Here is a 16,801-nt window from a genome sequence, read left to right as displayed (position 1 = left end):
ATCATTATAGCAACAAAAAAAATTAAAAAAAAACACTAATAATTTTATTTAAATAAAAAGTAAAATACAAAAAACAAATTTTTAATTAAATTGAAATAAACTTAATAATGATTTTTTCCATATATTATATACATTAAGGTATTTATCGGATTAATTAATTTATTATCTAAATGTATTGTAATGTTAATAATATTAATATTAATAATTAAAATGTTAGTAAGTTTTAATGAAAAGTAAAATAATTGATGTTAAATGTTATAATGATTTTACATATTTTTAAAAAAAATGAAATTCCTTTTTTTAAAACTGCAAAATCATTAATAATACAAAAATATATTTTATTAAAAATATTTTAAGTTAAATTATTTTTATTTTATATAAGTTTTTATTTATTAGTAGTTTTTTATATATATTTTTATTAAAATTTATATTTTTTTTAAACTATTGTATAATAAAAGATATAGTTTTAGTAAAGTCTAGACATTTAAAACTATTTCATAAACACAAACAAATAAAAACAGTTTTGCACATAATTAAAATATGTCAATTTTATTATTTTTTTATATTTTGGATAATCACTATTTTTTGAACAAAAATTTCAAAATGTTATTTTATAAAAATTTAAATAATAAAATTAGTTAAAAAAGTATATATATAATGTGTTATTATTAGTGTCTTGATTTCCATATAAAAAATTATTTTGTCGGTTCAACGCTATGACATATCATGCTCATGCATATATGCAATCAATAACAAATACACACACAAACACATACACACACATACACACACATACACACACATACACACACATACACACACATACACACACATACACACACATACACACACATACACACACATACACACACATACACACACATACACACACATACACACACATACACACACATACACACACATACACACACATACACTCACATACACACACATACACACACATACACACACATACACACACATACACACACATACACTCACATACACACACATACACTCACATACACACACATACACACACATACACACACATACACACACATACACACACATACACACACATACACACACATACACACACATACACTCACATACACACACATACACTCACATACACTCACATACACACACATACACTCACATACACACACTTACACACACATACACACACATACACACACATACACACACATACACACACATACACACACATACACACACATACACACACATACACACACATACACACACATACACACACACACACATACACACACATACACACACATACACACACATACACACACATACACACACATACACACACATACACACACATACACACACATACACACACATACACACACATACACACACATACACACACATACACACACATACACACACATACATACACATACACACACACACATACACTCACACATACACACACACATACACACACACATACACACACATACACACACATACACACACATACACACACATTTAAGTAATTTAAAATAAAAATAAGCTGACTAACTTTAATTGATTAATTTAATTAATTATTAACTTATTGTTTATTGAGACATTCAAACAAAACATTAAAATTAGAAAATTAAAATGATTTTTAATATTTAATTAACAAATTTATAAAAAAATATTCTCTAATAATCATGTAATGGAAAATTACCTATATTATTTTTATAATTTTTATAAAATTTGTAAATTATTATTTTTAATTAAATTACACAACAATTTGCATGACTATATATATAAATACTAAAAAAATAATATATTTAAAAATTATTGAATTAAAACTTTATTAATTTAGTTTTTAACAATAGTATTTAGGATTAATATTATAGTTTTGTTATTTTTAAAACTATAGTTTAAATTATTTAGTAAATTTTAATCAATAAACTGATTTAAACTATGATTTAATAATGTTCAAAAATTCAACTAGCAACTATTTTTGTATTATTTATGATTATTTTTTAAAAAAATATTATTGAATAAATATTATCTATTTACTTTTAAAATACATTTGCTAATTATTAATATTAAAATAAAATATATTTATTTATTTATTTTTTTTTAATAATTATTATCAATTTTAAATAAATATTATTATTATTTATGTAATAATTTTATTTAAAAAAAAACATAAACAAAAAGTTTTTAAAAACAATAACACTTTCAATAAATTTAATACTAACTATTCATACATTTAAATAACATTATTATTAAATATATGTACAGTAGTTACTGTAAGTGTAGATAAAAATTTTAAAAGTTATAACAATTATCAATTCAGTATTAAGTAAAAAAAAAATTTTATAAAAAAAATATTAAAACAAAAAATTAATTTTTAATAATTAAATTTTTTTTGATACTCTAATTGTTTTGATGTTTTATTTTTAACTACCGTTTCTCAACTCTAACCATAACCTTTTTGGGTGTCATTATAATAAAACTGTCCACAATTTCAATGGGTTTCTAAAAAAAACAAACAAAAAATATATAAAATAAGTAATAATAATAATAATAATAATAATTGAAAATAGATTATAATATAATTTTGTTTTTAAAAAAATAAATAAATAAATATTAAATCAATTTTATCAATCAATCAATTTTTCTTATAGTTATAAAGTTATAATTATAATATATGTAATTATTTTTAATTTCTATTTATATAATTATTATTATTATTATAGATATTGAAACTAAACAAAACAAAATAACTAAATATTAATTATTATAAATAATATACAAAAAATATATATTTATTATTATAAAAAAAATTTTTTTTAATATACTGTACCCCTATGTCGATGAACCGGTACTTATTGACGGCATAGGCCAGTGCCAGTTTGGCTTCAATTTGGGCCAATCGCATACCCAAACAATTACGAGGTCCGGCACCAAACGGCAAGTAGACATACGGATCGTGTTGTTTGTGATGGACATTATTATTGGCCGCCAGAAATCGTTCGGGTCGGAACTGGTCGGCTCCAGGAAAGTTGGCCTCATCGTGATGCATGGCATAGATAGGTATGCGAACCATTTGACCCTTACGTATTTGGATACCAGTGCTGCCCAGTGTATAATCATCGCTAGCCTGTCTCTCCAGAAACGGTACGGCCGGATATAGTCTCATCGATTCCATAATAACTGCGTCCAAGTATTTCAATGAAAATAGTAGATCGTAGTCGACGTCTTTCTGCGGGGTGGGGGGGGGGTGGTGGACGGTTAGATAGATATACAGTTTTTATTTATATATATATATATATTAAAATACATATACAATATAAATACCTAAAAGTATATATGCATATACAGTATATATATATATATACATATAGAGTATATAATATACTGTATATATGCTGTATATATACTGTATACATATACTGTATACATATACTGTATACATATACTGTATACATATACTGTATACATATACTGTATACATATACTGTATACATATACTGTATACATATACTGTATACATATACTATATATATAAAGTATTTTTTGATACTTGTGCTATTAATCTAATATATTTAAGTATATTTTATGACTGTATATATATATACCTGACTGTTATGTTTGAAATAATGGTCGTCATTATCGTCATCATCATCATCGATGTGTTTCTGTAGGGGATAGACATTATTATTATATAATACCTGTGCTATAATATCATTTGTTAAGCTTATGTAGCTTTTTCTATTGATATATATATATACAGTATATAACGGTATATATAAATATATATTTCATTGAATGTAGTATATCGTAGTCATCGATATCTTGGATACTGATGTAGGGGTTGGGAGGAGGGATGGGATATGTGTTTGTTGTTGAATACCTGTGCTCTCATGAATAGCTTATATAAATTTATATATATATATATATATATATAGGTTTTTTAATTGTTTAAATAGTTTACTGACTAATGATGGCATACCTGTCCATTATGTTTGAAATACTCATTGATTTCATTGTATAGTTTTTCCTGGACTACGGGATTCTTGGCCAACAAATGGGTAGTTATCGACAATACTGTGGCAGTTGTCTCATAGCCGGCAACAAAAAACAGTACGCATTGAGAGATTAGTTCATCAATTGATAAACCTATTGATAAAAAACAAAAAATATATTTTAAAAAAATATTTATTAATTTTTATTTAAAAACTAAAATAAAATTTCTCTCAAAAAAAAGTCATACTTTTTACAGATGTCTTCATCGATGTCGACGACAACTGTCTATATTTTTCCTGACTATTGATGTCTGAGCTGTCAGTAATGTCCACTTTATCGGTAATAATATCTTTATTATCGGTTGTATCCGTTGATATCGAGTCCAACATTAGCTGCAAAAAGTCGACCCGTTTTTTGATAATATTATCACCAGTTTTCAGATCCCGTTGTTGTTGTTGTTGTCGACGACTACTACTACTACGGTCTTCAATGATCTTCAAAATAAAATCTCGGAAAAATTGGGTAACTTTTAGGTCAAAAATTTTCATTTTTATCCACTGGACTACCGATGGCATGAAAAATAAGGCCAATAATCGCAGATTGAGATAACCTGAAAAAAATTTCCTAACATTCCTGATGATAGGGTTGTCCTCATCGAACAGGGCGTCGACTTTCGTACCGAAAGCAATCTGAATGATGACTTCCATACTGTAGGCGCCGAACAATCGTTTCATATCCGACCCCTCCTGTAGTAGTAGTGATGACCCGTCGGTAGTATTGGCGGCGACGGCGGTGGACACTGACCGTAGATTTTTGTCCATTGTTTGCAAACATTCGCCAATCAATGGCAACATTTGTCTGATTTTTCCGCTACTGAATGACGGCGTCATCAGTGATCGGACTCTTTTCCATTGGTCGCCGTGAAGATTGCCGACCATATTGTCGAGCACTGGATCAGTACCGGTGCCAACTATCTGGTGGAGGATTTTTTAATAATAAATATAATAATAAATATAATAATAATAAATATAATAATATTAATATTATTTTTTCCGTTTACTTTACATATACCAGTATCAATATATATACAGTAAATATATATTGTATATAATTGTAATAAATTATTTACATTATTATTTTTTAAAAAAAATAATATAATATAAGTAATATAATAATATAAAATAATAATATAAAATAATATAAGTAATAATAATAATAATATTTTCTATTTTAAAATTACTATACTATTGATTAAATTATTTTTTATAAAATTAATAAAATTGTTGTCAACATAATCTCATTATATAATAATTTTTTTAAAAAATAACAATAAATATTGTTATCAATTGATAAAAAAAAATTTTTTAAATAAAAATTAAGTAAAATACCCGTCTGTCTACAAAACTATGAAAATCTTTGACCAAAACGTCGCGAATCAATACCGGATCCGACAGATAGAGTACCGGTTGTGTCAGCTCATAGATACCGAAACATTTGCCGTATCGACGGTACAGATCCTGTTCCCATTTGTGTCCCGGTTTTGTTAGCCGAGTCCATAGGCCTACCGATGCTGTCTGGACGCCCTGTTTCTCCCAATAATTACATTTTGATTGATAATATCTTTATATTTTTTTGAAAGCAAATAATACAAAAATTAATTTATAAAAAATAATTATTTTTTAATTAATTAATTAGTTAATTAATAATTTAAAAAAAAACTATATTTAATAACTGTTATAATAAATTATAAATAATATTTAATGTAATTAATGTATATTTTTATATAAATAATTATTATTATTAATATTTATTTATAAAACTGTAACTAATTAATTAAAATCTATTTTAACTGATTTTTATTTTAGTAGAGTTTTTAATATAATAGATAATAAAAGGTTAGAAAAGTATTAATAAAACTAAAAATATTATTATATTACTTTTAAAAAATTTAATTATTATTTAGTTAATGAGTTTTATTTAATATAATTTAATGATAATATTTAAACTACTATAGAATTAAAATATATTTTATATAATATTTCTTTTTTAAAAATAAAATAACAATAAATTTGTATTATTATTAATATTATTTTTTTATTATTATTACCTGTAAATTGAATACAAACTTAATAATAAAATAGCAGTCAATCTAATTAGTGGATGCGATACTAATAGATATAATAATTGTAACATATTTTTATGTGTTGGGGTTTATAAAATTAAAATAATAATAATAAATAATTTTTCAAATCAAAACAAATTATAATATTAAAGATATTATATTAAATATTTATTTTTTTAGTTTTAAAGAATTTTATTCGTAAAAATTTTTTATATAATAATCATTTGAATGTTATTTGTTTTTTATAATTTTTATTTTATTTTATGGAATTTTATACTAAATGACAATTATTTATTGATTTTTATTTTTTATTGACTCATTGGAAATATTTTAGTTTATTTTTTTAAAAAAAGTATACAGAATATTATTTAGTGGTTAAATAAATATTTATAAAAATTTATATAAAAAAAATTTAAAAAGACAAAATATTTAAATAAATAACAAATACATAACAATTTTAATAATATTAAGTATTTATAAATATTTAAAAGTTTTTTAATCACAAAATATATTAATTTTAATCACTTATCTATATCTATCATAAAGTTATTCATCACATGTAGTTGACTGACTAAATAAATGTTATATATTTTTTAAAAATTTTATTTTGTAAAAACATTATTTTACTATTAATCGTTTTTTTAAATATTATATTAGTTTAAAAAATAATTAAACTACATTATTGTTTGGGATATTAGATAAATTAGTTTGAATATTTTTAAATAATATAAATAAGTAAAATTGATATTAATTATCTAATATTTTTAATTTTGATTATTTTTTTATATTTTAAATATTTTAAGACTTTTTTTTTTGTTAAGAACAATGAGTTATACATTTTTTAAATATATTTTTAATAAAAATTATAAAAATTTTTTTTTAATTGCAAAATCATCAATAGTATAACCATGTATCTAGAAAAAATAATATTTTAACTTAAATTTTTATTTTAACTTTTATAAGTTTTTATTTATTAGTTATTTTTTTATATATTTTTATTAAAATTTATATTTTTTCAACTATTGTATAATAAAAGACATAGTTTAGTAAAGTCTAGACAATTAAAACTATTTCATAAACACACAAATAATTAAAATAATTTATTTTTTAATTTTTGATAATCACTTTATTAAAAACAAAAATTACAAAATTTATTTTATAAAAATTTTATATGTAAAAAAATTAATTAAAATTAAAACTATATATATATATATGTATTATTTTATTATAAATTTAAATATATATATCAATCTTAATATTAGACTTAACTAAAATATTGTAGTTTTAGATAAAATAAATAAAAATTAATTAATGTTTTTGATAATGCTAAAAAATCAACTAGCTACTATACTACTACTGATGCTTATATTGCTGTTATCTATAAGCCATCAAGGTAATAAATATATATATATACTGTAATTATATATATTATTAATTTATTTAAAAAAACAATAAACTAATTTTAATTAAAATTATTTATATTTAAAAAATAAACAACTCTAGACCCGGTACCCATCAACAACAACAATATGGTTGTAATGTCTAAACGGGACGGTTCGGTCAAATTGGCCGCAAAACTTGATCCCGATTTCAATGTTAATCATATTAGTGGCAATGATTTTTCTGCCGATAATACGGATAATCCTGAAAATCATAGGAAATTTGGACCGAAACCGATCTATAAGTAAATAATATATTCAATTATAATTATATTTTATTTTATTTTTATAAACACATATACTGTATATTTTAAATGCTATTACAGTCCGCCCCAGTAGGCCGTCTACTGGACGTCCAGTAGGTCCTGTACTGTAGACCGGGAGTATATAATATGATAACAATTAGTTTTATTTATTATTAAATTATTATGAATTAATTAAAAATTTTATTTATAAAAAGTATATATATATAATATATATAAAGTGTATGTTAACAAAATACATAATTAAAAAAACAAATTATTGTTATTTTTTTTATTTTATTAAAACTAAAATATTATTATAAAACATTTACTGTACCAACAAATGTATATAAATATATATATATAATATATGTTATATATTAAGTTTAGTTAAAAAAAGTAATAATTATATACTGTATATACTTTATATAAATATATATATATATTAATTAATTAATAAAAGTGATTATGTTATTAAAATTATAATTATAAATTGAAATTATTTATTTTTAATAACATTATTTAATTTTATTTTTTTATTGTGTTAACAATTATTATTATTTATTTATAAAATTGTAACAAATTAACCTTGCTCAATATACAGTAGTATAAACTTGTATAGTTTTCATAATAATTGAAAACAATTAAAAATTCTACATTAATTAAACTAATTATCAAACAATAAGTATTATATATATATACATATACTATAAATTAGTATTTTATAATAAATAATTAAACTAACTAAAATATTTTAATGAGATTTTTATTTTTTAGAAAAAAAACTTTTAATACTTTTAAAAACTAAATATATAAGAAAGTAGTTACAAAATATATTTTTAATAAAAAATCAATTTAATCAAAAAAAATGTTAAATCAAACAATAATTATAAACAAATAAAATATTTTTTGCTGTTGAATAATTACAGTAAAAAATAATAATTAATTAATTATTTTATTTTATTTTTTTTGGTGATCACTTGGTGTCCATTTATTTTATGCCCGTTTTTCAACTCTAACCATAACCTTCTTGGGTGTTATAATACCTAAACTGTTGTAAAATTCAATGGGTTTCTGAATGTAAAATAAAATAAAAATCAATTAATAATAATAGAAATTAATAATTAATTTAATTTCTAGTTATAAATCTGTAAATCAGTTTTTAAGCTATAAATACTGTAAATTTTTATAAATTTTCTATTAATAATAAATAAATTGTCCATATAACCATGTACAATTTTCTAGACTCATGTAATCTATTTATGTAATTATTAATTAATACAAAATTATTAATTAATATAAATTGTTAATTAATATAAATTGTTAATTAATATAAATTGTTAATTAATATAAACTTATTAATTAATATAAATTATTAATTAATATAAATTATTAATTAATATAAAATTGTTAATTAATATAAATTGTTAATTAATATAAATTGTTAATTAATATAAATTATTAATTAATACAAAATTATTAATTAATATAAATTATTAATTAATATAAATTATTAATTAATATAAATTGTTAATTAATATAAATTGTTAATTAATATAAATTATTAATTAATATAAATTATTAATTAATACAAAATTATTAATTAATATAAATTGTTAATTAATATAAATTATAATAAATTAAAATATATATATATAGTGTACCCCTGTGTCGATGAACCGGTACTTATAGACGGCATAGACCAGTGCCAGTTTGGTTTCCATTTGGGCCAAACGCATACCCAAACAATTGCGAGGTCCGGCACCAAACGGCAGATAGACGTACGGATCGTGTTTATGGACATTATCGGCCAGAAATCGTTCGGGTCGGAACTGGTCGGCTCCGGGAAAGTTAGCTTCATCGCGATGCATAGCATAGATAGGTATGTGAATCAGTTGACCTTTTTTGATTTGGATACCAGTGCTGCCCAATGTATAGTCATCGGTAGCCTGTCTTTCCAGGAACGGTGCGGCCGGATATAGTCTCATCGATTCCATAATAACTGCGTCCAAGTATTTCAGGGAATGTAGTATATCGTAGTCGACATCTTTCTGCGGGGACGGTTAGATAGATATATATATACAGTTTATATATATACAGTTTATATATATACAGTTTATATATATACAGTTTATATATATACAGTTTATATATATACATATACAGTATATATATATATACATATACAGTATATATATATACATATACAGTATATATATATACATATACAGTATATATATATACATATACAGTATATATATATACATATACAGTATATATATATACATATACAGTATATATATATACATATACAGTATATATATATACATATACAGTATATATATATACATATACAGTATATATATATACATATACAGTATATATATATATATACATATACAGTTTATATACATATTATATTATATATACATATTATAGTATATATACATATTCTAGTATACCGGTATATACATATGCCTGTATATATCTGTGCTGTTAATCTTATATTTATAGTATATATTACTTTGGCAAATAAATTTCGAGACAAATTGTAATATGAAAACTTAATAGATTTTTCTGCATTCGGTTTAATAATTATAAATAATATTTTTATAGTATTAAATAATAGAGATATTCATTATTATTAATTTTTAAAAATATTTTATAGTATAATAATTAAAGTTTTATAATGCTACAAAATTAGTAACCTCAATTTTTAGAATTGTATAATTTATAAAAATTTAAAAAACTATTAATCCAGATAAAATAATTAAAGTATTTTTATCTTATTAAATTTTTGATAATTAAAGAATTATTTATGAAAAATTACAAAAAATTACAATTAATAATTATTTCTAAAAAACGAAAAGAAATTTTAAAATGATTTTGGAATTTATTAAAATTGGATTATTCTAATAAATTTTTTAAAATGATTAAATATTATATTATGTTGTCTGCTTTTAAGCAGATAATAAAATAATTTTTTATTATTGACAAAAATACCAAATATTATTAAAAATTAAAATTGTGCTATTTTGGAATACAAATTTAGACCTAATTTTAGATAAAATTATTTATTAAAAATTGTAAGCATTTGATAAACTTACTGATTTTTACTAAAAAATAAACATCAATTATTACTTTGTAAATCTAATATTTTCTTGTTTAAATTTATTTTTATTTTAAACATAAAAATATCAAAAAAGACAACTGTTTTAAAATGTCATCTATCAAATATTTTTGTAAATAATTCCGAAAACTTTTTAGACAAAGATATTAAACTACTATTATTTTGATAAGTGATAATCATAGAAAATATGTACATTAAAACAAAAATATAAATCATTCTAATATTCGAATTATTTTAGAAAAACTTAGTACAAAGATTCTGTCTCGATATTTATTAGCCACAGTAATATATATATATTAAACTCTATACATACCTGACTGTTATGTTTGAAATAATGGTCGACTTCTTCAAACAATTTTTCCTGAACTACGGGATTCTTGGCCAACAAATGAGTGGTTATGGATAATGTAGTGGCAGTTGTCTCGTAGCCGGCAATAAAAAACACCAAACATTGCGACAGTAGTTCAACATTGGATAACTGTCCATATTTTTCCAGATAGCCATCAGTAATATCTTTATTATCATCGGTTGTGGTCTCCGATATCGAGTCCAACATTAGCTGCAAAAAGTCGACCCGTTTTTCGGTAATAATATTATCACCAGTTTTCAGCTCCCGTTGTTGTTGTTGTCGTCGTCGACTACGGTCTTCAATGATCTTAACGGTAAAGTCGCAGAAAAATTTGGTCGCTTTCGTGTCAAAAATGGTCAATTTCAACCATTTGGCCACTGATGGCGCCAAAAATAAGGTCAACATTCGTAGATTGAGGTCACGGCTAAAAAATTTCTGTATATTTCGGATGATAGGGTTGTCCTCATCGAACAGTGCATCGACTTTAGTACCGAAAGCAACCTGAATGATGACTTCCATACTGTAGGCGCCGAACAATCGTTTCATATCCGTTTCCAGCACTGGTAGTGGTGGTAGTGATGACGACCCGTCGGTAGTATTGGCGGCGGCGGACACTGACCGGAGATTTTTGTCCATTGTTTGCAAACATTCGCCAATCAATGGCATCATTCGCTTAAGTTTTCCGGTTGTAAATGTCGGCGACATTAGTGATCGGACTCTTTTCCATTGGTCTCCCCGAAGATTGCCGACAATATTGTCGATCAATGGATCCGAACCGGTACCAAATGACTGGACAGGTTTTTATATAAAAAAAATTTAATATAAATTGAAAGTATTGAATACAACTATATATATACTGTATATATATATATATTGATATATATATTGTTTTAGTAAACTATAATTAATTGTTAATTATTAATATTTAGTAATTTTCTATTTTTTTAAATAAAAATTTGATAAATAAAAATATTTGATTATTAATTAAATTAAATTTTGTTAATAAAATTATAATAGTTTTTGTTTTTTTTAAATAATAAAAATAATTATTAATATCATTTGATTTTTTTTTAAATATCATTAATTAATAAAAAGTATTGAATACAACTATTTAAAAATTATATATATATATATATATATATATTGTTTTAGTAAACTATAATTAATTGTTAATTATTAATATTTAGTAATTTTCTATTATTTTTTAACAATTTGTTTACTAAAAAATATTTGACTATTAATTAAATTAATTATATATATATATATATGTATATAAAATCAATAAAAATTGTCGTTACATAACAACTGATTAGATAATAATTTTTGTTTTTTTAAATAATAATAAATATTGTTATCCATTGATTAAAAAAATTATGAATAAAACATATTTAAAAAAAAAAATATAAGTAAAATACCCGTCTGTTTATAAAACTATGAAAATCTTTGACCAAAACGTCGCGAATCAATACCGGATCCGACAGATAGAGTACCGGACGGTTCAGCTCATAGACACCGAAACATTTGCCGTACCGACGGTACAGATCCTGTTCCCATTCGTGTCCGTGTCTAGTCATACGAGTCCATAGGCCTACCGATGCTGTTTGGACGCCCTGTTTCTCCCAATAATCACATTTTGATAGAATATATCTTTAATCCAAAAAAATAAAATAAATAGAAAATTAGTAAAAAAAACTAAAATATTAATTATAAATAATTTATTCGATACTAATTAAAAATATTTTACTAACTATAACTAATTAACTAATAAATAACTAATAATTGCTAATAATTAAATTATTATAATAATAAAAAATTAAATGTTTGTTTTTAATTATTTTTAATAATTTAAAAAAATAATAATTTTAATATTACTATAATTATTATATAATAATAATATTGTGTACAAATATTATGTACTTTTATTTTTTTTATTGTATATAATATTTATTTATAAACTGTAATAAATTAATTTAACTAAAATGTTATAAGCATTTTATTTTTATTATTGTTCTATTTATAATAGATAGAAAATGTGAACTACATTAGTTAAAAGTTTTAAATAAAAGTTAAATATTTTTTTAAAAAATAATTAGTTAATATTATTATTACATAATTAAATAATTTTATTATAAATAATTACCTGTAAATTGCATACAAACTTATTAATACAATAGCAGTCCATTTAATTAGTGGATGCGATACTAATAAATATAATAGTTGTAACATTTTTTTTTTTGTTTGTTTTTACAAAATAATTAATTATTATAAAAATTATTTAAAAAAAAACAAATTATAATATTAAAGATTTAACAATAAATGTTATTAATTTGTTATTTTTTTAAATTAATATAATAATTTTTAATCATTTTTTACAACTATTTATATACTATTGATTTTGATGTTTATTATTAATAGTTTATTTTTGTTTATAAAAAAATGATAACATAATTAAAATCTAATTACTTTACACTAAATGACACTTATATCTTATATTTAATTATAAAGTATATACTGTATATATATATCATAATAATTTTGTTAGTTATCAATAAAAATAAATTAAAATAAATAACAGACATATTATTTACATTTTTATTTTAATTTTTAATATACAGAGACTTAGAAAATCTATACATTAGATTAAATATTACTATTTTTTAATAAACTTATTTAGTAAATACATTTTATCAATTAAAATATATTGATTATTATTATTATTATGTACATTGTGGTCAAAATTAACTCAATGCACTTGATTTGATAATATCTTATATATTTAATCAAGGTCATAATTTTTTTTTATTTAATATTTATAATATACACACTTATAGCTATCAAATATTTTTTATGTTTGTTTCAATTAATTAATGTTAGATTTGTTGAAAACATTTTTTTTAAAAATTTGTCTAAAAAATCTATTGCACCTGAAATTGGATGCATTTTTAATTTTTATATTTATTTTTTTATAAATAAATAAATATCAATCTAAAATATATTATTACATATTTTTAATAATTAATCATTTTTTGATTAATAATATAATAAACAAAGTGTATATTATTTTTTAAAAAGTTAATAATGATTATAATTTTTAAAAAATAATTATCAATAATAATAATAATATAACTTAATTATTAATATCTTTTTTATTTTTTTATTTTATATTTTTTATTAATATTTTATTATATATACAGTTAAATATTGTAAAAATAAAATATGTTTTCAATAATTTTTTTGATAATAAAAATTGAATAAATATTTTTTAAAAAAATAGCAAATAAATAATACAATACAATAATAAAACGATAGTTTAGTTTAATGTATTTATTAAAAATATAATATTAATACAATTTAATACATTTAATTGTGTTATTTTTTTATATGAAAAAAATTTAAAAATTAATATGTTTTTGAAAAACTAAATAACAATACAGTATATATATATATATATATATATATATATATATATATAAATATATAAAATTAAAAAAACACATTTACAGTATATCAAGTAATAAAATAAATATACTAATAATAATAATACTATACTAAACCTGTATTTATTACATACATTTAGATATTAAAAATTTAAATAATTTTGTTTAAATAAAATTTTAATTAAATGAAGTTTAATAGTTTGCTAACTATTATTAAATTACTAATATTAATAGCTTCTCATAATTTGTTGACTACCAGTGCACATGGAGTCAGCAGATTAAAGGGTATATTATATACCGTATATAACCTGTTTTTTTTGCTAAATTAAAACAATTTAAAAAAAATAATTTATTGTTTAATTTATTAATTTTTAAAATAAAGGTCCAGGACAACCAGGTAGACCCGGTAGTCCAGGAAAACCGGGAGGTCCGGGTGGTCCAGGAATGGGTAAATAATATTTTTTTTAAAGATTTAGTTTTAATTTTAGTCTAATATATTAATTATCAAAAAAAACTTGAAAAGTTTTGTTTACTGAAATCTATAATGGCTTTTTGAGTCTGTCTGTCTGTGTGTAGCATTTCATTTTGCGAATTTTGAAATTCTGACTTCAGATTCGGTTAGAGGACTACTAATAATCTATTGAAAAGTTGTATTAAAATTTTGATATATCTTCGGGAACATAGAAAAAATGGCGGCCAAAGTACAAAAAATTTTAAGAAAATTTTTTTAAAGTATAGATTTGAATAAAGCATCAAAAATAAGCATAAGAAATATGCCTTAAAATTTTGATATCTTCAGAAACAGAGAAAATGGTGGCCAAAGTAAAAAATTTTAGGTAACAATTTTAACGTTTAGAATTGTTTAGAGCATCAAAAATAAGATATAATATATCAAAATTATTATTTTATTTTTTCAAAAATGGCGGCAAAGTATGATTTTAGCTGTTTATTTTGTTATACTTAATCATTTAATACCGCACATGACTAAAGTTTGGTTTATTATGTCATACCGAGTCATTCGATACCCTACATGACTAAAGTTGAGTATATTTTGTCATACTGAATCATTTGATACCCTACATGACTAAAGTTGAGTATATTTTGTCATACTGAATCATTTGATACCCTACATGACTAAAGTTTAGTTTATTTTGTCATTTTACTAAATGACTAAAGTCAACTGACAATTAATTTGCGAAGATAATAATTTATGTCGTCAAAGTTTTTTTTTCTAATAATGCTTTCTAGCATTCTTAACTGGTTTTAATATATAAAATATATTAATTATTTTAATATATTAAATATATTAATTATTTTAATATATAAAATATATTAATTATTAATAATATAATTAATATATTTTTAAAAAATATAATAATCACAGGCCCAGGTAGTCCTGGAGGTCCGGGAGGTGCAGGTGGTCCAGGAGTACCGGGACGTAATATAATCTACAAATATTAATATTATAGTTTAGTTTTATTATGAAAAAAATGTTTTATTTTTTTGAAAAATTAATGTTTTAACTAATTGACTAAAACAATAAATTTTTATTAACTATTTTTTTGCAGTATTATTATTATAATTAAATGTATAAATAATATAAAAATTATTTTTAACAATATTATAAGTTTTCTAATTATTTCTAATTTTTTTTATAAAATATTTGTATTTTTTAATTTGTAATATAAAATTAAAATTATTTAATTTTCTATTAAATTATTGTAATTAACTATTAACTGAGTAAATGATTTATACATTTGATAAAAAATGAAAATTTAAAAAAGTAAACATAATATAAACTGTTATTTAATGTTTGTTTAATAAATATTTGTTTTAATTAATAATTATAAAATTTTTATATAAACATTATATAAAATATTATTATAGTTATTATATTAATTGAATGTTTAATTATATTTAAATATTTTTATTTATCTATTTATTTGATTAATAAAAATTAAATTTTTAGTATTTAGTTAAATTAAAAATATATAATTAATTAAAAAAAACTTAATTAAATAAAATAAAAATAATTTTGCAGTTAGACACTAAAAAAACACATAAAAATTTA

General features: G+C 20.9%; 2 protein-coding genes across 2 annotated transcripts; both read right to left on the bottom strand.

Moving 5' to 3' along the window:
- Window positions 1–2,445: 2,445 nt before the first annotated feature.
- On the bottom strand, window positions 2,446–6,204 carry LOC128953163 (cytochrome P450 3A24-like). Its single transcript, XM_054298638.1, has 7 exons — window positions 6,119–6,204; window positions 5,400–5,631; window positions 4,259–4,985; window positions 3,998–4,164; window positions 3,624–3,683; window positions 2,849–3,247; window positions 2,446–2,520 (listed from the first exon to the last, which is right to left on the bottom strand). The coding sequence occupies exons 1-7, from the start codon at window positions 6,202–6,204 to the stop codon at window positions 2,446–2,448; spliced, it is 1,746 nt and encodes a 581-aa protein (XP_054154613.1).
- A 2,529-nt stretch (window positions 6,205–8,733) lies between these two features.
- Window positions 8,734–13,522, bottom strand: LOC128953195 (cytochrome P450 3A24-like). The gene is made up of 5 exons (XM_054298669.1): window positions 13,434–13,522; window positions 12,709–12,940; window positions 11,258–12,082; window positions 9,479–9,865; window positions 8,734–8,888 (listed from the first exon to the last, which is right to left on the bottom strand). The coding sequence occupies exons 1-5, from the start codon at window positions 13,517–13,519 to the stop codon at window positions 8,811–8,813; spliced, it is 1,608 nt and encodes a 535-aa protein (XP_054154644.1). The 5' UTR covers window positions 13,520–13,522; the 3' UTR covers window positions 8,734–8,810.
- Window positions 13,523–16,801: the final 3,279 nt, after the last annotated feature.

Source organism: Oppia nitens, unplaced genomic scaffold, assembly GCF_028296485.1.
Source record: "Oppia nitens isolate AA-2021 unplaced genomic scaffold, nextdenovo-longstitch-racon4-pilon3 scaffold20_pilon_pilon_pilon, whole genome shotgun sequence".
NCBI lineage: Eukaryota > Metazoa > Arthropoda > Arachnida > Sarcoptiformes > Oppiidae > Oppia > Oppia nitens.
Note: the sequence above shows the minus strand (reverse complement) of the source record. Positions and strands in the feature narration are given on the sequence as shown.

Excerpts from the sequence above, each read along its gene's own strand:
- LOC128953195 (XM_054298669.1), bottom strand. The coding sequence starts at position 13,519 with ATGTTACAACTATTATATTTATTAGTATCGCATCCACTAATTAAATGG. Across the intron at positions 12,083-12,708 it reads ATAGTTTTATAAACAGACGG|TCATTTGGTACCGGTTCGGA; the intron begins GTATTTTACTTA and ends AAACCTGTCCAG. Across the intron at positions 8,889-9,478 it reads ACCGGTTCATCGACACAGGG|AAACCCATTGAATTTTACAA; the intron begins GTACACTATATA and ends TTTTACATTCAG.
- LOC128953163 (XM_054298638.1), bottom strand. The coding sequence starts at position 6,204 with ATGTTACAATTATTATATCTATTAGTATCGCATCCACTAATTAGATTG. Across the intron at positions 5,632-6,118 it reads AGTTTGTATTCAATTTACAG|ATATTATCAATCAAAATGTA; the intron begins GTAATAATAATA and ends AAAAATATAAAG. Across the intron at positions 3,684-3,997 it reads ATTTCAAACATAATGGACAG|AAACACATCGATGATGATGA; the intron begins GTATGCCATCAT and ends TATCCCCTACAG.